General features: G+C 49.4%; 1 protein-coding gene across 1 annotated transcript; it reads left to right on the top strand.

The window, feature by feature from the left end:
- Positions 1-2,686: 2,686 nt before the first annotated feature.
- On the top strand, positions 2,687-26,826 carry LOC137781241 (NIPA-like protein 2). Its single transcript, XM_068569874.1, has 11 exons — positions 2,687-2,843; positions 16,016-16,084; positions 17,245-17,413; positions 21,202-21,261; positions 21,705-21,826; positions 23,629-23,725; positions 24,225-24,360; positions 24,752-24,840; positions 26,097-26,160; positions 26,288-26,385; positions 26,472-26,826. Exons 1-11 carry the CDS (start codon positions 2,742-2,744, stop codon positions 26,573-26,575), a joined length of 1,110 nt encoding a protein of 369 aa, XP_068425975.1. The 5' UTR covers positions 2,687-2,741; the 3' UTR covers positions 26,576-26,826.
- The last annotated feature ends 387 nt before the right edge of the window (positions 26,827-27,213 follow it).

Below are 27,213 nucleotides of genomic sequence, written 5' to 3' on the forward strand. Positions count from 1 at the left end.
ATGGGCCTCGATTACTCAGGACAGAGCGCCGCCACAGAGGCAGCAGGGTGAACCTACTTCTCACATACGTGATAGAGCTGCATTCTCTCTCCTGACCACCAGGGGGCGACTCCTCTGGTTGTATAGAAGTCTATGCTTCATGTGTTAAAGCTGCATTCTCTCTCCTGACCACCAGGGGGCGACTCCTCTGGTTGTATAGAAGTCTATGCTTCATGTGTTAAAGCTGCATTCTCTCTCCTGACCACCAGGGGGCGACTCCTCTGGTTGTATAGAAGTCTATGCTTCATGTGTTAAAGCTGCATTCTCTCTCCTGACCACCAGGGGGCGACTCCTCTGGTTGTATAGAAGTCTATGCTTCATGTGTTAAAGCTGCATTCTCTCTCCTGACCACCAGGGGGCGACTCCTCTGGTTGTATAGAAGTCTATGCTTCATGTGTTAAAGCTGCATTCTCTCTCCTCACCACCAGGGGGCGCCTCCTCTGGTTGTATAGAAGTCTATGCTTCATGTGTTAAAGCTGCATTCTCTCTCCTGACCACCAGGGGGCGACTCCTCTGGTTGTATAGAAGTCTGTGCTTCATGTGTTACAGCTGCATTCTCTCTCCTGACCACCAGAGGGCGACTCCTCTGGTTGTATAGAAGTCTGTGCTTCATGTGTTACAGCTGCATTCTCTCTCCTGACCACCAGGGGGCGACTCCTCTGGTTGTATAGAAGTCTATGCTTCATGTGTTAAAGCTGCATTCTCTCTCCTGACCACCAGGGGGCGACTCCTCTGGTTGTATAGAAGTCTATGCTTCATGTGTTAAAGCTGCATTCTCTCTCCTGACCACCAGGGGGCGACTCCTCTGGTTGTATAGAAGTCTATATAAGTGACTCTACTTCTCTCTTGATGTATTCCCTCAGTAAACATTGTAAACATGAGTTTATGTCTCAATCTCTAGTTTCTAGTCTTCTTCTATACAGCATGAGGTTCATTTAGTACATTATGGTCTGTTAGAGTCAAACAGACCATAATAAGGGGGCGCTTCAGGGCGGGGCTACAAGGTGATTGACAGGTTGTCCTGGAGTTGTCCATGGTGTCGTCTTACAGCTTTCACTCTTTCTCGGTGCGTTTTCACTTAATGAAAGTTAATTGTAACATTTTTGTTGTCTAAAATATGATTCTTGTTGCTCTCCGTCTTCTCTTCACACTTTCAGTTGCAAAAAAGTCAAATACTATAGTTGTCGACGACCCAAATGCCAAACTCGAGGCTTCAACAGCTCAGTGCATAATGAACTGAGGAGAGAAGTGGAGGTGATACGCCCACTTCTCCTGCGTTCAGGTCGCTCAGCAGGCATTGGCAGCTTCAGCTTCTCCTCGTGAAGACAGCCGGCATTAGAGTTGTGTCCTCCAGCGTGTGGACTCACAACCTGCTTTGACCTTCAGCCTGTGAGCACCAGCGCACCTCCAGCACTGAGACCTTCTTCTCTTTCACCTCGTTCTTCTTCACCTTGTTCTTCAGGGTTATCCTGTGAGCCACAGAGACGTCCAGAGCGCGTTAGCTTTAAAGAACCACATGTACTCGCCCGAACATGGAAAGACAATTCTTTCATTGATATGATTTTGTTTTCAGTCTGCTGTCATGTGAATCTAAATTTCTTTTAGTTTTTGCTGTTTGGTTTTTAATATCTGCACTAAAAAGTGTTAGTTACACGTTTATGATGAATAAAGGTTAAAACATAAATATATGAATAATTTACAGTAAACTGAACATCCATGATGAACCAATCCATCCATGTTGTTACCTGATCAGTTTAAAGTGAATATCTTCTGAAATGATGATCATTTTTTGGGAAATATGAAATTAAGTGTGTGTGAGTGTGTGTATGTATGTATGTGTGTGTGTGTGTCTGTGTGTGTGTGTGTGTGTGTGTGTGTATTTCAAAGAAAGCTCGGCCCCATCTGCACATGATGAAAACCTTTTGATGATGTGGAGCAGCAGAACAAACGAGCGTTCATATTCACACAACAGATGAGATCAGACATCCCATAATGATCCTCTGACAGGTGATCAGCTGGTCTCCAGGTGTTCTCATCATCTCTTCTTATGATGATCTATGATCTCTCTTTCAGCTGCTCGTGAGGCTTCCAAAGGGCGGCGATGAGGCGCGTGCGTGTCAATACATTAGCACATATTCAAACACCTGTTGGCTCTCGGTGACGTCATCACTGTCTGTCGTGCTGAAGGCGGCCAGCAGGGGGCGACGTGTCGTGCACCGCCCTCCATCAGACAAACGTTCAGTTCATCGCGCCAGCGGGTCACGAGCTCTTATCTGGCGCTCCCTGCGCGCGCAGCAGGAACCGCACCTGTTCGCGCACAGGTGCTGCATTCAAGGACACCTCGTGATGTTGTATGTCAGAGAAGTTGCCGATGAACATGAACAAAATGGGTCAAGAAGGAAAGTGATGATGCAGTTGATGAAATGATTAAAGAGCCCCCCCCCCCCCCCCCCCCATGTCTATAAACATCATTTGAATCCAGCACAAAAATACACTTTAGAAAATAAGAAGATCTGTAGCCAACGACTTGATAGCAAAGCTACATTTTCCCAGAGCGCCTTTGGGGTCAGCCCCCCCCCCCCCTCCCCGCCCCCCTCCCTCTTCCTCCCTCCCTCGAGCCTCACAGACGCAGACATGGGCGCGCGGGATGAGACGAGGTGAGCAACGGGACGGCGATGTGAGGAGAAGGTCTACGAGCCGCCATGTCCTGGTTTAACGACACGGGCGACATGGAGAACTCCAGCGCGCTAAACGGCAGCGCGCCTCAGCCGCACCGCGCGCACGTCCTGGACAACCCGCTGCGCGTGAGTTCAACTTTCTACCTGTTGGGTCCGCGGGGACCGGAGCGTTACGCAGAGGTTCTGGGGTTCATGCACAACGTGGATCCAACCAGGAACGTGTTGCGAGATAAAGAGCTAACTGTGACCACAGACGCTTCATGTGCCAACCTGTACAACGCGTCTGTTGTCATGTCTGTCGCTGTGTTTGGTATTTAAAGACAGTGAGAACACTTTAGAGAAGTCGGTGCTTCCTCACCATGACACGGAGAGTCATCCTCATCTTCCCCTCAATGTCTCTGAGCAGCCCGTGTTCCCCAGAGCATGCAGAGGTGTAACTTCTAGAGGACAAGTTGAACAGATCTAACTGAACAATCTCATTATGCTCCAAATACAATGGTGAAGTAAAAACTAGAGTATTGCAGCTTTTATTTTAAAGTAATGTTATCTGAACCATATAACAGCACTCTGGAGCAACAGCAAGTACAGCATATAAATATGTTTACTTTTTTACGAACAGGTCGAAGAAACATTTGTCTTTAATCAGGAAACCACATTTAAACAGTGTTTCCACGGTAAGGGTCCCTGTGAGGGACAAGCCACTCCTTCATGTTCAAACAGGGATGTACACTCACTGGGTGTTTTAAAGTTAAAACACACAGTGGTTATTATTCTATGTGGTTTCTTTGTTGACTGTTGTTTGTCTGCCTTAAGCAAACTGTATCTGGTTTCATGTTTTGAGTTAAGGTGCTTTTATTTTGAAGGCGAGAAACGGGATAGAAACAGAAGTAGCATAGTGCGCTGTTTCAATAAATAAAAAAATGCAGTGACCACCATGATAAAATAAATGACGTGTTAATGGTTTGCTGCATTAATGTGTTTATAACACGTTAACGTGTTATAAACACGTTAACAGCAGCACGTTAACGTGTTATAAACACGTTAACGTGCCCATCCCTACTTATTTCCTTTGCTTACTTTGCTGAACCGGTTTCAGCTTCACGAGGATCCGGACTGAAGGGATCAGAGGAAAGAGAGGATGCTCCTCCCTGACTCCAGGAAGCCTTCACTCACGTGAAATGACACTAATGTCCAAGAGGAAGATGAAGTTACTTCATCTCAGAAGTCAAAGTCTATCGCCACCAAAGCTCTTTGTGTCGTGAGCGCTCGGTGTGAAGGAGGCAGCAGACAGCGCCGGTGTGTCTTCAGGGCTCGTGGCCGAGGCTTTGTGTTGAAGGGTCTTGTCGTTCTTTTGGACTTTTAACTCTGTAAGTGGACTTTGAAGCTGCGTTGAGCTTTAAGTGTGTCTGCTCATGTGCTGCTGTGTGTGTCAGTCTCCTGCCCTCCTGCTGCCGCACACACACATTCTCCTCACACTCCTCTGCTGTCACTGAGTTTCCTGTGCGAGACAGAGAGCACAGAGCAGCAGAGGAGGCTGAGGAGTGAGTAATGGCCCATGGGCGGGCCGGCAGAGAATAGACCTACTGTAAGAGTCCCGAGCCAGCTGGCTGATGGTCCCAGCTACCCACCGGCGGCCAGGAGACAATATATCTGTCTGTCTCACGCGTCGACCGCAACCCGGGGGTGGAAAACGTTGGCGCTGGAGGGCTGGACATGTCCAGGAGGAGAGAGGAGAGAGGTCCTGCGAGCTCGTCCCATTGGTCGGCTGTTCGGCGCCGTGAACAGGCGTCCCAGAGAGATAGCGGCCTGCGGTGATGCACGCTGATGGCTGCAACACTCACATACCATAGTTATGCTTCTGCTTCTGTTTCGGTGCAAATCATAGACGTCCCCCGCTGGTTTGTGGGCCGCTGTTTGGAAACCTCTAGTTTGGCATTCTGGCCAGCGGCACATTGGTTTTAGGCCACTGAAGGAGGGCTGGGGCATGGTGGACCTGGCCTTCATGTGCAACCATAAGGGACACAAGAGGGCGGGGCTAAGTGCAACAAACACTCAGTTTGACCCTTTTAAGCAACTGAAATGTTACAATCCACATTCATGAAGCGAGAACACACCGTGAACGGATCAATGTTCTGAAACTTCTCCCAAAGAGGAGCCTCAGAGCGACACAGCCGGTTTCATGGGCGAGGAAGACAGCGGGAGAAAGAGCTTCACCTCCACAGACGAGCTGCAGCTCCTCCTGGTCTGCGTTGGTGCAGAGCAGGTCGTTCACAGCTGCTGGCGCCATGTTTTGAGATGTTCTTTGCTGGTAGCATTTGTCTAGTACACAAGATACCTGATGAATATTGAAAGGGCATGTCGCCACATGGTTCACTGAGCTGAGCGTCAAGACATCCGTCTGATTGAAAGACCTCGTTGCCCTTCTTCTGGTCAGCGTCACGGTGTTGGGTGGCTTCCTGTTTTATTTTGTAGTTTGTGTCCCTGCACTTCCTGCCCCGTCTGCCTCGTCTTCACCTCCTGACCTCAGCCACATGTGTGTCCTGATTATTCATGCCACGCACCTGTGTGTGTATATATATATATATATATATATATATATGTATATATATATATATATATATATATATATATATATATATATATATATATATTTCCCTTTTGTGTGTGTTTTTGTGGACGTAAGTAAAGTTCCTGTCTCTGTCCCTCCACACCTGACAGTCAGGTTATTAGAATAGTTAACTTGTGAGTTTGCTCCATCATCCCCAATACTTTTGGATTATTGGATGTAATACATATTGCAAGTGTTCCTTGGTGGAAGGTCAACATTTGAATTGGTCAGTCTGCGTTTCATCGGTCAGTTTGAGGTGAGAACGTTTGCTCGTGCTGACAGATTGTTGTGAACGTGTTCTGAGCTGTCAGGCCAAGAATGTTTATATCTTAACATCATTTAACCTTTAATTAAAACTGAGCTCGTCAACATAAATAGCCCGTCTTCTCCATCCTTCTCTTTGTCCCTCGTCCGCTGAGTCTCTGAGCTTCTTCTGCCATCACCTCTGAGCAGAGACGACAGGCCTCGTCCCCCAGGGAGGAGACAGATCCCATTGTCAGGCCACACAAAGGGCCGCGCTGTCTGTCGAGCTGCCTGCCTGTCTGTCTGAGGGTCAGCGTTAGCGAGGAGGAGGAGGAAGAGGAGGAGGAGGAGGAGGAGGAGGATCTGCGTCATCAGTACCTCTATCAGCCTGGTCTTTAGTTTGGATTCAGGCATGAGAGGCGTCTCTTCTGGTCCTCTGGTCACAGTTTACTGTGTGAAAGTACTCGCTGATGAAACGCTGCTCGTCACAGAGTTCTGTGTCTTAGATGTGCCTTTGTGATCACGTTTATGTCCTCATGAGGATGGATGTGGGGTGCAGGACTCAGGTGTCAGTAAGAATATAAACTAGTGTTTATCTCCTCTCGTCCTGTAACACTCTAAACACTAGTTGGTACCTTGAGGCTGCAAAACCTCCACAGAGAAGTTAATAGAATACAGATTGTCTTCCATGTTAAACGTTTAATATAACTGACCAAGTGAACGGGTCCAGAGGAACGAGGAGGAAGAGCAGAAGCTCCTGGTGTCCTTGATCGGTGCCGAATGTTCAGATGCACTTCCTCAAGTTTCTGCTTGTGTCATCCTGACTTATCGGCGCTGAGTAAAAGAACTGAAAGAACACTGAGATCTTCCTGTGATCTGCTGTCTGGTTTCCTCGGGTTAAAGAACCCAGTTCCCTGCGTCTCGGTGGCTCTGCTGGTTCTCGTGAGGACTCTGCAGCAGCGCTTTAAACAGAGGTGTCTTTGCCAGCGGAGCCACCACTTCTTCAGTGTCCATTGTTCTCTGGTGACATTTTGTGCAACTGAATCCCACTTTGTCACACATGAATTACACTCTGACAGAGCAGCAGTGTGATTACTCTCACATGGAACAACATGCACTTATAGGAAACCATCAAATGCACACGCTGGGCTGATAAAGGGAAAGTCTGCCATAAAACAACCAAATATAGATAATTAAGTAAATGTAAAGAAGTCAAATACCCTCAATGCTAAAGTGCACGTGGTGCAGAAAGGCCCCAGTCCTTCCAGAGGGTTGAATACATGTTCTATTGAAATGTGTTGTGCATTTTAAATGTACCAGAGCTCCTGAAGAACAGAACAGGATACTATGAAAAGCTCCATGAAGGTTTCTCTGAAGCAGCTGTAAAGATCTCCACACAAAACATGAATCCTTTGTATCAGAGTCCCAATTTAATAAGTTCAATACAACATGAGCTGGTGCGGTGTGATTGTGTTTCAGTTACTGAAGTAATAAAAACACATCTCTCAAACGGTCTGTCTGAAACACCTGTCTCTTTAAGCCCCTCCCCCCAGCCTCCTGGAAAAGCCACGGCTGCTCTGATTGGCTCTCGAGACCTTTGCAAAGGTAGTTCTCCACCCGAGGGCGGTGTTTTCTAATGGGAGGAATCTGAAGGGCTTGTTGAATCATATCTTTCTGATCCAGGTCGCCAGAAGCCAGACAGGCTTCTTACACACAGTGTGTGGCTGGTTGTCACTCCAGACACACACAGGTACGCGCACAACACTGCAAAAGTGAGTTTGTTTTTTTATTTCATGATATATTTGACTGTAGTACAGAGTAAATAGTGCACTGCTCTCGCTTTCCTTTAGTAAAGTCAAGTAGCTAATATTTGCAAAGTAAGCCAATGGCACTCCCAGCTCTGCAGCCTCTCGACAGCCTTTGTTTCCTCTTCCTGTGACAGGAAAACTCTCCCCCTCTCTCTCTGTTTATCTTCCCCTCGCTCTCCCTCTGCGGCTCGAGCGCCAGAAAAAAATATAGTTTTACTGTAAAAAGATTGAATTTACTTCCTGTCAAAACTCAAAACTCCTGATGCAGCTTCAACACATGAAGCATAGACTTCTATACAACCAGAGGAGTCGCCCCCTGGTGGTCAGGAGAGAGAATGCAGCTTCAACACATGAAGCATAGACTTCTATACAACCAGAGGAGTCGCCCCCTGGTGGTCAGGAGAGAGAATGCAGCTTCAACACATGAAGCATAGACTTCTATACAACCAGAGGAGTCGCCCCCTGGTGGTCAGGAGAGAGAATGCAGCTCTAACACATGAAGCTTAGACTTCTATACAACCAGAGGAGTCGCCCCCTGGTGGTCAGGAGAGAGAATGCAGCTCTAACACATCAAGCTTAGACTTCTATACAACCAGAGGAGTCGCCCCCTGGTGGTCAGGAGAGAGAATGCAGCTTTAACACATGAAGCATAGACTTCTATACAACCAGAGGAGTCGCCCCCTGGTGGTCAGGAGAGAGAATGCAGCTTCAACACATGAAGCATAGACTTCTATACAACCAGAGGAGTCGCCCCCTGGTGGTCAGGAGAGAGGATGCAGCTTTAACACATGAAGCATAGACTTCTATACAACCAGAGGAGTCGCCCCCTGGTGGTCAGGAGAGAGGATGCAGCTTAAACACATGAAGCATAGACTTCTATACAACCAGAGGAGTCGCCCCCTGGTGGTCAGGAGAGAGGATGCAGCTTTAACACATGAAGCATAGACTTCTATACAACCAGAGGAGTCGCCCCCTGGTGGTCAGGAGAGAGAATGCAGCTTTAACACATGAAGCATAGACTTCTATACAACCAGAGGAGTCGCCCCCTGGTGGTCAGGAGAGAGGATGCAGCTTCAACACATGAAGCATAGACTTCTATACAACCAGAGGAGTCGCCCCCTGGTGGTCAGGAGAGAGGATGCAGCTTTAACACATGAAGCATAGACTTCTATAAAACCAGAGGAGTCGCCCCCTGGTGGTCAGGAGAGAGGATGCAGCTTTAACACATGAAGCATAGACTTCTATACAACCAGAGGAGTCGCCCCCTGGTGGTCAGGAGAGAGGATGCAGCTTTAACACATGAAGCATAGACTTCTATACAACCAGAGGAGTCGCCCCCTGGTGGTCAGGAGAGAGAATGCAGCTTTAACACATGAAGCATAGACTTCTATACAACCAGAGGAGTCGCCCCCTGGTGGTCAGGAGAGAGGATGCAGCTTCAACACATGAAGCATAGACTTCTATACAACCAGAGGAGTCGCCCCCTGGTGGTCAGGAGAGAGGATGCAGCTTTAACACATGAAGCATAGACTTCTATACAACCAGAGGAGTCGCCCCCTGGTGGTCAGGAGAGAGGATGCAGCTTTAACACATGAAGCATAGACTTCTATACAACCAGAGGAGTCGCCCCCTGGTGGTCAGGAGAGAGGATGCAGCTTTAACACATGAAGCATAGACTTCTATACAACCAGAGGAGTCGCCCCCTGGTGGTCAGGAGAGAGAATGCAGCTTTAACACATGAAGCATAGACTTCTATACAACCAGAGGAGTCGCCCCCTGGTGGTCAGGAGAGAGAATGCAGCTTCAACACATGAAGCATAGACTTCTATACAACCAGAGGAGTCGCCCCCTGGTGGTCAGGAGAGAGGATGCAGCTTTAACACATGAAGCATAGACTTCTATACAACCAGAGGAGTCGCCCCCTGGTGGTCAGGAGAGAGGATGCAGCTTTAACACATGAAGCATAGACTTCTATACAACCAGAGGAGTCGCCCCCTGGTGGTCAGGAGAGAGGATGCAGCTTTAACACATGAAGCATAGACTTCTATACAACCAGAGGAGTCGCCCCCTGGTGGTCAGGAGAGAGAATGCAGCTTTAACACATGAAGCATAGACTTCTATACAACCAGAGGAGTCGCCCCCTGGTGGTCAGGAGAGAGGATGCAGCTTTAACACACTTCTGCTTCAGCTTCCTCTCACTCCAAAGTGCTCCATCTCCTGTGTGAAGTCTGGCGTCCTTGTCGTGCTCTTAACACATCATTAGAGGTGCTGTGAGGGAGCAGGAGGTGCTGCTCCCTCACAGCACCTCCTGCTCCCTCACAGCACCTCCTGCTCCCTCACAGCACCTCCTGCTCCCTCACAGCACCTCCTGCTCCCTCACAGCACCTCCTGCTCCCTCCAGTGTTGAGCAGCAGCCTCCAGGGGCTCAGTAACAGCGCAGCAGCAGCGGGGCACTTGCACTCCCCGTCCTTTAAAGCTTGACGGGCGTTCCTGGTCTTGGTCTGGTGCATGTGGCACAGCTTCATGCAGGAGGCCGTCAGTGTGACCATGCGTTGCCGCAGCGCTCAGCAGTCATCTCTCATGCAGCGGCCTGCCTCAACATGTGACAGTCACTGCACACCAGCCTTCTACCTTCATATCACGTCGGTCCTCCTGGAATCTCATCACTCAGCCGCCCATCTGCTCCCCACCTGTCCACCTGTCCGGTTTACCTCTGATGCACCGCAAGCATCATCACACACACACACACACACACACACACGTTCAAAATGACCCAGAAATCCCCCGGGCTTAACGTCTTTATCAGGCTGGAGAGGAAATGATGAGTTGTGTCATGCAATAGAGAGGTACAACCCAGGTGGTTTGACTTTGAAGTGAGCTGGAGGGCGATGATCACACAAGTCAGAACTAATTGAAAGTGGGTTGTGGGGAAGTGTTGTGTGCTTAAAAGTGAGTGAAGGTGCGTTTGTCCCTCATGTCGTTAGACTACACATCCCCTGGCAGTAGATGGGTGTTTTATATCTCCCATTGTGTCGCCCGCAGGCTCGCTATGTTTCCATTTGCAGACAGAAGATGAATATAAATCATGCTCTAATTGAACCGCAAGCCGAGATGCAAATGTGGAACTCAGTTATTTGATTAATGATGAGAGTGCTGCCTTGGTTTTTATTTTATACTGGCTGAAACGCTCCACTTTATGTTTTTGATGTAGAGTTTTTTCTTGAGCCACGCCGGTCAGGTACGGCTCGAGGAAATTGGCAATATTGGTTTGCTGTTTGTTTTTGAACGAACATTCGTTGCTGCAGAGGATCTGATCTCTGGCGGCCTCCAGAACCACCGACATGTGTCATGTCCGCTACAGGAGTCATTACATGTTCATCTATGACTAATCCGTTTAGGACTAAATGTCTTCAAAACCCTTGAGCTTCAGCATTCAACGCTAATTAAGAAACGTTAGCATCATAACACGCCAAACTATGTTGAACATGATTACTGTTAACTGCTGGCATTAGCATTGTGCTCTAAGCACCATGGTGCCAAAGTACAGTCTCACATGGATGTAGACTCTTAGTGTTGTCTGAAGGGGAATTCATTAATTAATATTGTATAATTATAAGTTGATGATACATACATATCAGATGTAGGCAGTTAAGGGCAGCGGTGCGGAGAGAGGGAGTGCAAATATGGATTCAAATTGACCGCGAGCTGCCAAACCCATGGCTGATCCCAAAGTGTCTGCAGTGAAAATAACGTATTGTTTGTACGCTCAAAGAGCCGTGCTAGTCTGCCACACAATATTATTTTACAGCTTGTAATTCTAGTAAAGAAATACCTGAAGTTCTGCAACAGTGGCAGACCTGCACCTCAGCCACGCCTTCCAAGACCCTACGAGACCCTGTCTCATTGAAAGAAAGGTTATGAGCTTTGCTCTTTGCTTGATGACAGAAGAGTAAGCGATAGTGACGGCTGCTTCCCCCCAGTGGTGCGAAGACATGTTTCATACTTTCACTGCGATGCCTCATGATGAGCTCTGACAGAGAGCCAGACGAGCTCTGGCTCGTGTGATAGTGATGAGCTGTTGTGTTGTGAGACCAACAAATTCATTTACACTCCATCACTTGGTCGCCTTCCATCAACGTGCTGTTATCTCATTGTATCACATGGATATTATTCACAATAACCACTGCCTTCTTATCTCCCAGAATGGCAACCTGAGTGTGTATAGTGGGTGTGTGCGTGCATGTGTGTGCGTGTGTGTGTGTGCCTGTGTGTCCAACTCTGCGTGTGTCCACAGCTAATTTAGCATTCTGCTGCAGCAAACCACTACTTTCCATCAGTTATGGACCCGTCGTGGTTGCTCACACTTTCTCAAAACAACTTTTATTGTACGTTTAGTACTGCCTGTAGAGAACAACGTAACCATTTGCCCCCTTTTGGTACTTTGGATAGTGCATTTGGCTATCAGCTAACAGCTTACGGCTATCAGCTATCAGCTAGCAGCTGACATCTATCAGCAAACAGTTTACGGCTATCAGCTTACAGCTAACAGCTATCAGTGAACAGTTTTCAGGAAACAGCTATTAGTTATCAGTAAACAGCTATCAGCTAACAGCGAACTCTTACGGCTATCAGCTTAAAGCTAACAGCTAACATCTATCAGCTAACAGCTATTAGTTATCAGGAAACATCTATCAGCTAACAGCTATTAGTTATCAGTAAACAGCTATCAGCTAACAGCTATTAGTTATCAGTAAACAGCTATCAGCTAACAGCTATTAATTATCAGTAAACAGCTATCAGCTATCAACTAACAGCTTACAGCTATCAGCTATCAGCTTACGGCTATCATCTAGCATCTATAAGCCAACAGGTATCAGCGAACAGCTAACAGCTTACAGCTTACAGCTATCAGCTAACAGCTAACGGCTAACAGCTATCAGCTATCAACTAACAGCTTACAGCTATCAGCTATCAGCTAACAGCTTACGGCTATCATCTAGCATCTATAAGCTAACAGGTATCAGCGAACAGCTATTAATTATCAGTAAACAGCTATCAGCTATCAACTAACAGCTTACAGCTATCAGCTATCAGCTTACGGCTATCATCTAGCATCTATAAGCCAACAGGTATCAGCGAACAGCTAACAGCTTACAGCTTACAGCTATCAGCTAACAGCTAACGGCTAACAGCTATCAGCTATCAACTAACAGCTTACAGCTATCAGCTATCAGCTAACAGCTTACGGCTATCATCTAGCATCTATAAGCTAACAGGTATCAGCGAACAGCTAACAGCTTACAGCTATCAGCTAACAGCTAACGGCTAACAGCTATCAGCTAACGGCTAACAGCTAACGTAACTACCAGTTCAAACACTTTTGAGTACATTGCTGTGAAGCCCTCTCTCTCCTCGTCTTGTTCCCGTTCCCATCCTGTGTTTCTCTCTCTCATAATGCTCTTTAAGAGATGAATACTTGGATGTGCTTCACTGGTGTTACTTCTTCTCAGTGATTGAGTTTCTTTCTTTAGGTTTTCATCATTCTTGTTCCACTGCAGGCTTTCATTTCTTTGTAAACCCGCCCACAGCTACCGGTATGTTTATGGCCTAAAATTAAATTTCCTGTTGGCGATAATTTTACGAGCATATGGGGGAAGAATAGCCTGGCGCTTTCATGAACACTTTAAGCAAATGTATCCTGTTTCTCTGCCCATCACTTATGAACCAATTATGCCTTCCAGATGGCCATATTGCCCAAAACCTCACGATCCGATCCGCTGCTCCCCAGTATGAAGGCGGGGGAAGAGTTTGGCACTGGAACTCTTTAACACAAAGAAAGGATGATAAGCAGCCAGTGACTCTTTCAGAGTCACATTTAAATACATGGACCCAACAGAGGAGCTTCATTCAGTGGCAGCTTGAACATTGACTACTAATTGTTTTTATATTTCATTGCACACACATCGGCAAAGTACATCATTTATTTAAACCAATTTAAAGCGGCTCAGAGAAACCTTCTGCGTGCTTTTGTTGTCACAGCTCCATCGTTCACGTACAAGTTGTCTATACAGCGTATTGCAGTGTCGACATTGTACGACCTTTACTGTGAATGAAGTCCATCGTCTTTCCATCTGGACAAAAAACTCTGTGACTTTGTTATAAAAGTCCTTCTTATCGACTATTATGCATAAAGTTAACCGTTCACACCAAAGGCTTTAGTGTGAACGGTTAACTTTATGTGGTTAATGTGGTTAACTTAATGTGGTTAACTTCATATGGTTAACTTCATGTGGTTAATGTGGTTAACTTAATGTGGTTAACTTTATGTAGTTAACTTAATGTGGTTAACTTAATGTGGTTAACTTCATGTGGTTAATGTGCTTAACTTAATGTAGTTAACTTAATGTAGTTAACTTTATGTGGTTAACTTCATGTGGTTAACTTAATGTAGTTAACTTAATGTAGTTAACTTAATGTAGTTAACTTCATGTGGTTAACTTAATGTAGTTAACTTCATGTGGTTAACTTAATGTAGTTAACTTTATGTGGTTAAATTTATGAGTTAACTTTATGTAGTTAACTTAATGTAGTTAACTTCACGTGGTTAACTTAATGTAGTTAACTTAATGTAGTTAACTTTATGTGGTTAACTTTATGTGGTTAACTTAATGTAGTTAACTTAATGTGGTTAACTTAATGTGGTTAATGTGCTTAACTTAATGTAGTTAACTTCATGTGGTTAACTTAATGTAGTTAACTTTATGTGGTTAAATGTATGAGTTAACTTAATGTGGTTAACCTAATGTAGTTAACTTTATGTAGTTAACTTAATGTAGTTAACTAATGTAGTTAACCTAATGTAGTTAACTTTATGTAGTTAACTTAATGTAGTTAACTTAATGTAGTTCACTTTATGAGTTAACTTCATGTGGTTAACTTAATGTGGTTAACTTTATGTGGTTAAATTTATGTGGTTAAATTTATGAGTTAACTTAATGTGGTTAACTTAATGTAGTTAACTTTATGTGGTTAACTTAATGTGGTTAACTTAATGTAGTTAACTTAATGTGGTTAACTTAATGTAGTTAACTTTATGTGGTTAACTTTATGTGGTTAACTTAATGTAGTTAACTTAACGTGGTTAACTTAATGTGGTTAACTTAATGTGGTTAAATTTATGTGGTTAATTCACGTCATTTGCTTCATTAGCTTTTTCCCGGTGGAAAGGGGGCGTGGCTTATCTCTGTAAAAACACTTAGTGTTTCCTCCATCCTTCATGGAAACAACCTCTAGTTGAGCTTCATACTTGTTGTGTAACTCCCACATACGTGTGAACATGAACTCCATGGTGTCTGGGTTCATGATATTATCCGTCGTCCGTCTGCAGCGTCTGGATGACGATCAGCTATCAGCTCCTTCAGGCCGACCGCAGCAGTTTGTTGTGTATTTGTTGTATTTTATCATTATTTGTGTTTCCGCCTCTGACCGCTCGTCCTGGGAAGAGTAAAGAAAATGTTATTTATCAAACAAACGTTCACTGAATCAAGGCGCAAAGTTCAAAGCCAGTGAAAGTCAAGAGAACTGAAGGAAACAGAAGAAGAAGAACACAAAAGACTCTTCTTTCCCCTCGTTAACCTTCTCAGCCTCACTGATCACCTGCTGATCACCTGTTAGCTCAGCAGAGTGAACATCCCACCACACAGAATGATGACGTCACTCCACGGGGAAGAGGTCAGTGTAATAACTATAAGCATGGTTAAATATTGGTCTACAACCAATAATCAGACAGTGAAAAGCTGTTGAATTGACATCGTGTCCAAAGGAAATATTGATATTGAACTGTTGAGTTCATTTAGTTGTGATCTCCTGAGAGCCGTATGAGCTGCATCATGAACGCCATCAGAAACCAGCAGGCGAGGTCATCGATAACGAGTAATAGATAACGAGTTCCACCGTCCCACACCGTGTGGCATCATAATCACGTAACATGATGAAAGTCTTCTCATAATTTCTGCTGACTTCTCCTTCTCGTCTTTTATTGACCTCGATGGAAAACGTCACGAGGCAAAGGAAAGGTGTGGAGGAGGAGAGTTTAGGAGGTCATTTTGTGACCTTTGCATCTTAGTTTGGACAGTGGAGGCTGGGCCTCTGCAGCGCTGGGACAGTGTGAGCGCCCCCTGCAGGTCACGCTTGTTCTGGTTGTTGTGATGTTACTTCACGTGTTAGAGCTGACGTTGCATCATCGCGCTGCCTCACAGAGCCACCAGCATGCTGGCCCACATCGCCCACTTCTACCTACAAGCCACGCCTCCTCTCTACACTGAGCGTCTGTGTCACGTTTGTGTGTCCAAGAGGTGTGTACCTTCCTGCATCCGTGCACCTTTGTGAGGTGTTGTGTATCGTGGGAGGGTCAGAGGATGAAGGAGTGTTTGAGTTGTGTGTGTTGCGTTTTACTGCTTTTGAACGCATGGGATGTAACCACACACACACACACACACACACACACACACACACACACACACACATTGTGATTGTCCTGGACAGTGACAGCTGGAGGGAACCTCCAGCGTGAAGTTTTATGGAGTGTTTGCTGTGTGACGACGCCCCCTGACCTTGTGTTTCCTGTTTGTTCCTCACAGATGTATCTCCTGGGAATCATAATCTCCATTTGTGGGAATATCCTCATCAGCATTTCACTCAACATCCAGGTAGGAAGCTGCAGGATGCGTCTGTACGGCAAACAGGCCGCTCCCAGCATGCAGCTCTCTCCTGACCAAACAGCTGCTGTGTGTTCAGGCAATAAAGCCTTTTGACTCATAGTTAACTGTTGAGGCATCTCGAGGGTGTTGCATGAAGACGTACCGATACTTTAATTCATCTTACGTCAGACTTGCTCATGCTCTTCACCTTTCCTGCAGCATAAAGCTTCCTGGTGACTGACTCATGATAAAGTCTTTCCCACAATCACATCAACTCAATTTCATTTGTTTACAGAGAGGAATTGCAGATACATTAATACATTAGTGACATTAAACACTTTTATTTTTTTGAACTTTTTATTTTGTGTTATCACATCCGAGTCGTTCTTGACGCGCAAATAAACAAACAGGATGAAGCAAATAGTCAAAGCGGCAGCACCGAGTGTCTCATTGAGAGAATGAACCCTCACCCTGACACACACACACACACACACGCACACACACACACACACACACACACACACACACGCACGCACGCGCACACACACGAACACACACACACACACGCACACACGCACACACACACACAGCGGCCCGTATGCTCCTCCTACACACACACATACACACTCCACCAGGAGGGGGATGAATGCCATTACATGATGCATGCAGTAAGTACACAAAAATAAGTAAATAACCAACGAAGAAGAAGAAAAAAAAGAAATAGTAAAGTAAAGTAATAGTCGTAAGAGTAAGTAAAAAAATAAAAGACACTGAGATGAAAGGGAGCAGACGTTCATAATTCATATCTGACCTAACAAACAGTTTTTGTAACAGTTCAAGATGTAAAATAATTCAAAAATATGGGTTTTACAAAAGTATCAAGCTAAAAGTTAAAACATGACATCATTGTTTGGTAAAATGAAAAGATAAACAGATGAAGTAGTTAGCTAAAAGTTAGCTAAATATGAACAAACAGATGAATTGTGCAGCAGGTGAGTGAGAAGCAGACGTGTGAAGCAGTGTTACCTGTACCGCCGTGTGAAACCACAAGGCTCACCTGGTGTTTCAGGTGTGACATTTGTGGCAGTGCAGTGTTGTGCTGAGCAGCTCTGCAGGCGTCAGCTGACTCGTCCTGACGCCTCTGGCTTCGTTCCCTCTGCTCCCGTCAGAAGTACGCTCACGTCCGTCAGGCCCGGCGAGGCTCGGCGCCGTACTACACGTCGGCGCTGTGGTGGACCGGCGTGGCTCTCATGGGCGTCGGGGAGCTGGGGAACTTCGCCGCCTACGGCTTCGCCCCGGCGTCGCTCATCGCCCCGCTGGGCTGCGTGTCGGTCATAGGTGAGTGACACCTCCATCCCACTCAGACGGTAGCCCTGCAGGCGGGAGGGGAGGTTGCTTCCTGTGGGAGCAACGGGAGCGTTGCTGTGCTGGGAGTCTGTTACAAGGCATCATGAAGACAGAAGAGGCTTCGGTGCTCTTCCAGGCTTTAGTTTGACGTCAGAGCATCACCTGTGACAGACGCTCTGCTGTGTCAGCATCCCTCATCATTTCTCTGCTGGGAGTTTGTTCCATAACCACATGGATCCAGTTACCTGGTCCTGCAGAATCAAATCTAATCCAGATTACTTAGCTATTGAATTAGCGGCTACGTGGTTCAGAGGGTCGTCCCTCAGTCAGAGGCTCGGCGGTTCAATCCCCATCAACCGCAAAATACCAGGTTGAGTTTCCCTGTTTGGTGTGAATCATTTTAGAGGCCTTAAAGTGTCTTTCCAGCAAACAGCATGAAGAAATATATCTATGAGTTTCTGCTTCTGTGTCCTGTCAATCATCCACAGCCCATGAAATGAATTATAGAGGCCAACACAAGCCTTCCTGCAGCGGTCTGAGTGTTGAATCTAACGCCTCTGTCTCTTCTGTTGCTGCTCGCTGATGACTTTTAAACATCAGCGCATCTCTTGGTGTATAATCATGCACAGAAGTAATCCAGACAGCGGCTGGTCAACACACCAACAGCAGCCAAAAGGCCATGAGGACGAGCATTAGCGGTTGTGTGCGGGCAGTGGAGTCGTGCTGTGTGTGCCGGTGAGGCTCTCTGAGACTTTGCTTTCCAGAAGCAAAGCTCCATCTGTTGCTCTGCAGCAGGTCAGCAGGTCAGCAGGTCAGCGTCCTGCTCACTTCTCCCCACTTCCCCGTTTAAGATGAACGAATATGAAAACATTTACAAGCCCGATTACTTCTGTACAACCCGCGGTGTGAGCTCAAGCTGCCGTCAGCCAATCAAACCCACAGCCTGCTTCTGTGCCGCTGGCGGTGACTCATGGAGACAAATGACAGCGATTACGCCGACACTTCCAGCCGGTTTCCCCGGCGGTCACAGCCCACCAGCTGGATGGATGGTGTGGCGTCAAAGCGCTGAGAGGAAACCACTAATCGTGCTTCAGAGGGCGGCTCGCTGCCGTCCTTAAAGCCACGGCCACATCACATGACTTCTACTGCTGTGAGGCCGATGAGGACGATGAGCTGATGGATGAAGGACAGGACGCCGCCGGCCGGTCTGCTCATGGTGGAACAACAACATGTGCAGCTCGCTGGCTGCCGGCGTGACTCCCCCCGCTGACTCACTTACTGCAGACGCACACGTGACGTGGTGGGGTGTGAAAACACACAGGTCTAGCGGGTTTTCTGTAGAACACACACACACAGACAAACAAACACAAACAGCCCTCCTGCGGCGCTGTTGTGCGACGGGGCCAGCGGGACGCCTCGGGTGAGTAAACAAGAGGGAGGCAATGGTGGAAGAGAGGAGACACATGGAGGAGGTGATGGGAAGAGAGAAACGAGGCAACAGGAAGCTGGTCTGCTGCGTCCGTGTTGCAGCGTGTTTGTGTGTGCTCAGGATGTGTTGCTGTGTGTTGGTCCATGTGAACACAGCTCTGCCTCATTGAGAAATGTTCATTCAGACCTTGAAAGCATTGAAGCTTCACGGCCGCGACGTCTCACCGTCCTCCAACATGTCAGCACCCTGAGCACGAGAAAGACCTTTACACACACTTCCTTCCTCACAGGACACCACTCAGGTTGAGACAACCACGTCTGTAAAAGATGTGCAGCACTTGTTTCAGTTGAGGCAACACAAGTATCGATGTTTGTGTCACTAAAGTTCAACATCGTGGTTCAAAGTTACAGGAACGAGCTGCTGAGAGCCGGCTGAGGGATCCTCCATGAGGGTTCATGACTCACCAGGATGACAAACAAACACGTGTATGACGTGTATGACATGTATGACATGGATGACACGCATGACATGTATGACATGTCATACATGTCATACATGTCATCCATGTCATCCATGTGAGCGTCTCTGAGAGGTGACGTTCATCTGCTCATGTCAGATGTGTGCGGGGAAGGAATGTTGGACATGGTGTGTTTTCCCACAGGGAGAGTTCCATTACTACACACACACACACACACACACACACACACACACACACACACACACACACACGCTGCAGTCACAGAGCAGTGTACTCCAGAGGTTTCCATGTTTCTCATTTTATCAAGGCGTGTGAATCTCACTCGTCCTCGTTGCTATGGTTACTTGTCGGCTCCAGCCGGCCGCAGGCGAAGCGGCGTGAAGGTAGACGCCGAAACATCCAACAGCTGCTCCACAGAGCATCCTGCTGCTCTCTGAGGGTCACCTCCACAGAGCATCCTGCTGCTCTCAGGGTCACCTCCACAGAGCATCCTGCTGCTCTCTCAGGGTCACCTCCACAGAGCATCCTGCTGCTCTCTCAGGGTCACCTCCACAGAGCATCCTGCTGCTCTCTCAGGGTCACCTGACAGAGCATCCTGCTGCTCTCTCAGGGTCACCTCCACAGAGCATCCTGCTGCTCTCTCAGGGTCACCTCCACAGAGCATCCTGCTGCTCTCTCAGGGTCACCTCCACAGAGCATCCTGCTGCTCTCTCAGGGTCACCTGACAGAGCATCCTGCTGCTCTCTCAGGGTCACCTCCACAGAGCATCCTGCTGCTCTCTCAGGGTCACCTCCACAGAGCATCCTGCTGCTCCTTCAGGGTTCCCTCCACAGAGCATCCTGCTGCTCTCTCAGGGTCACCTCCACAGAGCATCCTGCTGCTCTCTCGGGGTCACCTCCACAGAGCATCCTGCTGCTCTCTCGGGGTCACCTCCACAGAGCATCCTGCTGCTCTCTCGGGGTCACCTCCACAGAGCATCCTGCTGCTCTCTCAGGGTCACCTCCACAGAGCATCCTGCTGCTCTCTCGGGGTCACCTCCACAGAGCATCCTGCTGCTCTCTCGGGGTCACCTCCACAGAGCATCCTGCTGCTCTCTCGGGGTCACCTCCACAGAGCATCCTGCTGCTCTCTCAGGGTCACCTCCACAGAGCATCCTGCTGCTCTCTGAGGGTCACCTCCACAGAGCATCCTGCTGCTCTATCAGAGTTACCTGCCTTGACTAGATAAACACAAACACTAGTAATTTGTGAATGAAGCTGCATTAACGCTCTGCAGCCGATGTGTGACATCCGTATTGAGAGCGTGTCCGCTCTGTCCGCTCTAGACATAGAGCTGTTGCTGCTCTATAACTCTTCATATTGCTGTTAGAGCCTGAACACACAGCGTCTGCTTCTCAGCCTCATGCAGCATCTTCTGTGCAGCCGCTCAGCTGCTTCTGATGCTCATGAAGTGAGTTCACTGATGTGATGAAGGTGACAGATGATACCAACATGTCAACACGTCACGCAGTGTGTGCAGACGTTCACACGCACATCCATGGTCTCAGTGTGTGTGCATGTGCGTGACTGAGTGCTGAGTGTGTACGTGTTCATGCACGCTGTGTGTGTACGTGTTCATGCACGCTGTGTGTGTACGTCTAGAAGAGATTCAATAGGTTTATAGACGTGTTTCATCAGCTCAACATGCATCAGGTGTCTGCTTGTGATTGAACTGGTTGCATCAGGATACAAATCATTCCAGAATATGCGGCTACAAAAACAGCAAAGATGTGTTTGAGCAGCGAGGATGACGACGCTCCAGTGGAGCTGTGTCTCACTTCAGCCTCCATAGAAACTGCTATCGATGCCTAACGGGGATATCTTGTCTCCGCAGCCAGCGCCGTCATATCCGTGCTGTTCCTCAAGGAGACGGTGCGCGTCTCCGACATCGTCGGTAAGCAAACGTCTTCTAAGCAGCATCTTCAGTTCAGACGTATCAAGGTGACTGAAATCATTCACCTAACTTGTTAAAAGTCTCATTTCTGTGTTTCTGGCTCAGTCTCATCATGTGACGTCCTCTATTGTTTCATGAGGAGCTGTTGTTTGCATTGTAAACATTATGCAAACTCACCACAGATGTCAACGATGAATGAACCTGAGAAGGAAATGAATTATGTAAAGTCCTCTGAATGCTTTGAAAGTCATTTGATGTCATATGTTGTATGATATAACATGATATTTCATAAAACATATGACCTAAATATCCTCTAAAGGCTGTCAGACATGTTGATGTTGGTGGAGAACGTGATCTTCTTGTGTTGTGTTGTGTTGTGTTGTGTTGTGTTGTGTTGTGTTGACCTCGGTGCCTGCAGCCTCACCGCTGTGTTTCCTCCACAGGTGGCGCTCTGGCAATAACGGGGACGTACGTGCTGGTGACCTTCGCCCCGCACGCCACCTCGCACATCACCGCCCAGCTGATCCACTACTACGTCATGAGCTGGTACTTCCTGGTTTACCTCGTATGTAAAGGGTCCAGTCATATCATCATATGTGTGTAATATGTCAACGTGAGCGTCATGTGTGTGTCCTCAGAGCGGCGGCCGACACGGCTGCTGCTCGTTAGCTCCGTGAGCTTCATGGAGTCAGCCCGCCAGTTTTACACTCGGCGTTACCAAACATCCCCCACGCCGCGGTGTGTGAGCACACAGACACACAACGCCGCGGTGTGTGAGCGCACAGACACACAACGCCGTGGTGTGTGAGCACACAGACACACAACGCCGCGGTGTGTGAGCGCACAGACACACAACGCCGTGGTGTGTGAGCACACAGACACACAACGCCGTGGTGTGTGAGCACACAGACACACAGCGTCGTGGTGTGTGAGCACACAGACACACAACGCCTGCAGGCAGAGACAGCTGTTAGCATGGAGGCGCTTTGAGGCGCCACCCAAACAAAGAGCTTCTTCCTCAGAACCGGCTCAGTGGAGAAAAGGAAACGTGAACGCGAGTCTCTCATTTCTGATATCTGTGTAGACTCATCACTTCACTCGGTATCTTTCATCAACCTGAAAGCTGCGGCGCTGTAGCGAGTGAATAGCGGCGCCGTCATTAGTCTATTCATCTTCTCGTGAGCTCTGAACCCATGGAAACACACGCCGACACAAAACAGATGCTGGATGCAAAACAAAAGAGAAATGTCCAAGCGGACGTGAGGAAAAGGCAGATGTGCAGATGTTTCGGCCTCTCTGCGTCCGGCCGCCGCGATGGACGCGCTGCGTTCCTGCTGCTGGCGGCGCCTCAACACAGTGTGTGTGCACGCCACGTGCACGCTCACATTGCTGACGTGTCGCTGTTCATCCATTGAAGTGAACCCTGTGATGAACATGTTGACTCAGACCGGGGTTAAAGGTCAGCTGGCCTTCGTTCCCCCTCAGTTCTTCTTTTGTACTCCTTCATATCCTCCATCCGCTGGACCGCTGCCGGCCCCGAGCCCCGGGCTGTGGGCCCCGAGCCCCTGACCCCGGGCCCCTAGCCCCGAGCCCCAGGCTGTGGGCCCCGAGCCCCTGGCCCCGGGCCCCGGGCCCCTGGCCCCGAGCCCCTGGCCCCGAGCCCCGGGCTGTGGGCCCCGAGCCCCTGGCCCCGAGCCCCGGGCCTCTGGCCCCGAGCCCCTGGCTGTGGGCCCCGAGCCCCTGGCCCCTCCTCATTACAGTCAGGGCAACTCCTTTCAGTGTTCTGTGTGGACATCTGTTTCAGTGGCTGCCCGCCACTCGCTCGCCGCTCACCCGCCGCTCGCTCGCCGCTCACCCGCCGCTCGCTCGCCGCTCGCCCGCCGCTCACCCGCCGCTCACCCGCCGCTCGCTCGCCGCTCGCCCTCCGCTCGCCCGCCGCTCGCCCTCCGCTCACCCGCCGCTCGCTCGCCCGCCGCTTGCTCTCCGTTCGCTCGCCCGCCTGCCGCTCGCTCGCCCGCCGCTCGCCCGCCGCTCGCTCACTCGCCGCTCACCCGCCGCTCGCTCACTCGCCGCTCACTCGCCGCTCGCCCGCCGCTCGCCCGCCGCTCGCCCGCCGCTCGCTCACTCGCCGCTCACTCGCCTCTCGCCCGCCGCACGCTCCCCGCTCGCCCGCCGCTCGCCCTCCGCTCGCCCTCCGCTCACTCGCCGCACGCTCCCCGCTCGCCCGCCGCTCGCTCGCCCTCCGCTCACTCGCCTCTCGCCCGCCGCTCGCCCTCCGCTCGCCCGCCGCTCGCCCGCGGCGCTGTGTGACAGAGCAACGGGTCCAGATGGTTGAGGTGCTCATGACTCGTCCTCTGCTCTCCACAGCTGGTGGAGGTCCTGCTCTTCTGCGCTCTGCTCTACGCCTACAAGAGGAGGAAGGTGAAGCACATCGTGGTGGTGATGCTGCTGGTGGCGCTGCTCGGTAGGAACGCACCGTCCGGTCGGGGTCAGAGGTCATGAATGAAGTCCTTCTCGGCGGTCAGAGCTGCTTTTGTTGCCTGGCTACCGAAAGCGGACTCGCGCTCTGCTCGTCGCTCCGGTTCAGAGCCGAGCAGAGCCGACGGGAGGAGGGGTAAATAATTCACTACCGAGTCCTGTGTGGCTGAGCGCTGACGTGATGTGTTGCCCTGTGTTGCCCCCTGTGTTGCCCTGTGTTGCCCTCTGTGTTGCCCCCTGTTGCCCTCTGTGTTGCCCTTCGTGTTGCCCTCTGTGTTGCCCTGTGTTGCCCTCTGTGTTGCCCCCTGTGTTGCCCCCTGTGTTGCCCCCTGTTGCCCTCTGTGTTGCCCCCTGTTGCCCTCTGTGTTGCCCCCTGTGTTGCCCCCTGTGTTGCCCCCTGTTGCCCTCTGTGTTGCCCCCTGTTGCCCCCTGTGTTGCCCCCTGTGTTGTGTTGTGTTGTGTTGTGTCGTGTTGTGTTGTCGCAGCCTCTCTGACCGTCATCTCCGTCAAAGCCGTGTCGGGGATGATCGCGGAGTCCATTCAAGGCCATCTGCAGCTCATCTACCCCATCTTCTACGTCATGCTCGTGATCATGATCGCCTCCTGCGCCTTCCAGATCAAGTTAGTCCACTTTGAGCTCTCTTCCCCTTCCTCAGCCTCCTCGCTTACAGCCCTGCTGTTTGCTGCAGGGCTGGAGTCACAGGTGCAGCAGCATCACGTGACGCTGCAGGTGCAGCAGCATCATCATGTGATGCTGCTGCACCTGCAGCGTCACGTGATGCTGCTGCACCTGCAGCGTCACATGATGCTGCTGCACCTGCAGCATCATGTGATGCTGCTGCACCTGCAGCGTCACGTGATGCTGCTGCACCTGCAGCGTCACGTGATGCTGCTGCACCTGCAGCGTCACGTGATGCTGCTGCACCTGCAGCGTCACGTGATGCTGCTGCACCTTGTCTCTGAAACATGGTCGTTCCACACTCACTGCAGCTCTCCAAACTTCCCTCCACAGATTCCTCAACCAGGCCATGAAGATGTTTGACGCCACCGAGGTGGTTCCCATCAACTTTGTGTTTTTCACCGCCAGTGCCATCGTTGCAGGTCTGTCCCTCAGAGCCGCCTCTCTCTCTGTGGGAGTTGTGTTTACTCGCTGCCTTCTGTTCTCTTATGAAATACTGTCAACAAGGAGCGTGAGCGGCTGCTGCTGCGACTTCATGCCACGACTCAGAGAGACTCGCGTTAACTTAAACGATGCACTCATTTACCCTCCGTTAAGTGTACCTCTGTTAGGACCCAGATAGATGTGCTTTTCATTGTCCAGAATGTCTGTCGATGACATCGTTTACCTGCGGTGTGGACGGAGGCCACGCCCCCTGCTGCTGCCTGTGGACCAGGTGTTTCACTAGGAAAGCCTCAAGGCAGCGGTTCCCTGTAACGCCCAGAGAGCTCCATCTTCACAGGAGGCTCAGTTTCCACCAGATACTGCTTCTGTCAAACAAGTCCATCCAGTGACTCCATTCAGCCTCCACCTCCTGCAGTTTAGACTCTTCCTTCTTTCCAGGAAAACTCAGAGGAAGTTTTTCCTGGATGAGATCAATGTTCTTGTCTTCGCTGTACTGAGAGCGGCGAAGGGAAGTCAGAACGTCATGAGCTTGATTGTGGGCTTTGAATTTGTTCCAAAGTCAACAGATGATGGTGTGTGGATGACTCACCGCGTGAAACGGCTTCTCGACACAACACAGCAGAGCGTGAGCCGCTCAGGACGCCGGTGCTGTCAGGAATACTGTTCTGTCCATCTGAAAACATCAAGACCAGCCCTCCTGTCTGCAGGGAACTCCACACCCTTAAAACACGCCGCTACGGCGCACACGCAGCCGTCCTGACTAAATCCACTCGCTTTGGTCGTTTCAACTGCAGAACGAGCAGAAAAGCTTCCAGCTTCTCATGTGTTTGTGGAGCAGCAGATCATCTCCAGCTCCTCTTCACACGAGGTCTCTGAGCGTCTCTCACCTCGCCCCTGCAGCTCTGATGCTGTGCCACACACACACACACACACACACACACACACACACACACACACACACACACACAGCTATTGATGCATGGAACAAGCTGTGATGTCTTGTGTCTGGCAGCAGGAGCGTCTGGCTGGACTCCTGCTTGCAGATTCGTCTCGTTGACAGTGAAGAACATGATCGCCTCCCCGAGCGCAGGAGCAGCAAACTGTTGGAGGGTCAGCCGCTGACCCTCCAACAGTTTGCTGCTCCTTCAGTTAATGATCAGACGCTCTCGTGTGGTGGTGCCGGTGCGCTGGAGGAGGTCTCCAGTCATTTTAACGTGCGCTCTCCATGTTGCAGGCATAGCGTTCTACCAGGAGTTTGAAGGCTTGGCTCTGCTCAACATTTTCATGTTTCTATTTGGGTAAGTATCCTGATCACGCACCAATATTTACTGCTCATTAAATCTGTATTTACTGCTCATTAAATCTGTATTTACTGCTCATTAAATCAGTATTTACAGCCCTGCACCTCTGAAAACTCTTTTCCAGCTGTCTCCTGTCTTTCCTCGGCGTCTTCCTGATCGCTCGGAACCGGCCAAAAACAAAGCCGCAAGACCCCGATTTCATCGCGATGGATAAGATTCCCAGTAAGTTCGGACTCGTCTCATTCACACAGTTTGTTGGCGACCGGTCTGAGCCGCCTGCCGCTACTGAGCTCTGCGTCTGTTCACAGGCGAACGCCACACAGACGGCGTGCAGCCGGCGGCCGCGCCGCAGACGTACGGCTCGCTGGCGGCCAAACTCATGTGCAGCAGCCGGACGCACGGCGACTCGTAGGAGCGGCGCCGACGGCCGGCCGGGAACTCCGGATGTGTGCTCCTCCTCCACTGCACTTTAATAAGATCTATTTATAGACACGAACGGGAAGCATCAATTTATAATTGGTGGCCATATTGGTCTTAAGAGTTATTTATAGTTACTGCATCCCTTTGAATGTCACAGGCCTGAGTTCCCAGCAGTGTTCTAGATGGAAGGAGCGCACTGTGATCTCTTCTAGTGTAACATGTAACGATGTCATGTCAATAAACAATTACAAGATCCGACGTCTCCAGTCAAAGTGCACTGCTGCCCTCTAGTGGCGGGAGGCTGCCAGCCCCGTGGGGCAGAGGAACCGTCTCCACGTGACAGAGGTTACGTTCTGTAACCTCCGCCCTGAGAGGAGTGAAGTCCTTCAGCGTGATCCTCTTTAAAACAGTTCTTCTAAAAGCACGACCGGTTCCCTTTCCCTCATGTCGCCCTCACGACGACCAAACCTCAGGGTTGCCAAGCAACACAACTATCTGCCACCTACACATTATGGGATGTGTGGACACCGGCGCTGCAGCCAGTAGAGCCATGAAGAGAGTAGTAGCATCAGTCAGGGCTTCCTTCACTGTGAGCTGCATTTTATTAGAAACTCTTTGCAATTCAGTGGC

This window comes from Clinocottus analis, unplaced genomic scaffold (genome assembly GCF_023055335.1).
Source record: "Clinocottus analis isolate CAN_PGR_092001 unplaced genomic scaffold, fCliAna1.0.p SCAF_9, whole genome shotgun sequence".
NCBI lineage: Eukaryota > Metazoa > Chordata > Actinopteri > Perciformes > Cottidae > Clinocottus > Clinocottus analis.

Bases quoted from the DNA above. Each gene is read 5' to 3' on its own strand.
- LOC137781241 (XM_068569874.1), top strand. From the start codon at position 2,742: ATGTCCTGGTTTAACGACACGGGCGACATGGAGAACTCCAGCGCGCTA. The intron at 16,085-17,244 runs GTAGGAAGCTGC...TGCTCCCGTCAG, and splicing joins GCATTTCACTCAACATCCAG to AAGTACGCTCACGTCCGTCA. The intron at 24,841-26,096 runs GTCTGTCCCTCA...TCCATGTTGCAG, and splicing joins CGCCAGTGCCATCGTTGCAG to GCATAGCGTTCTACCAGGAG.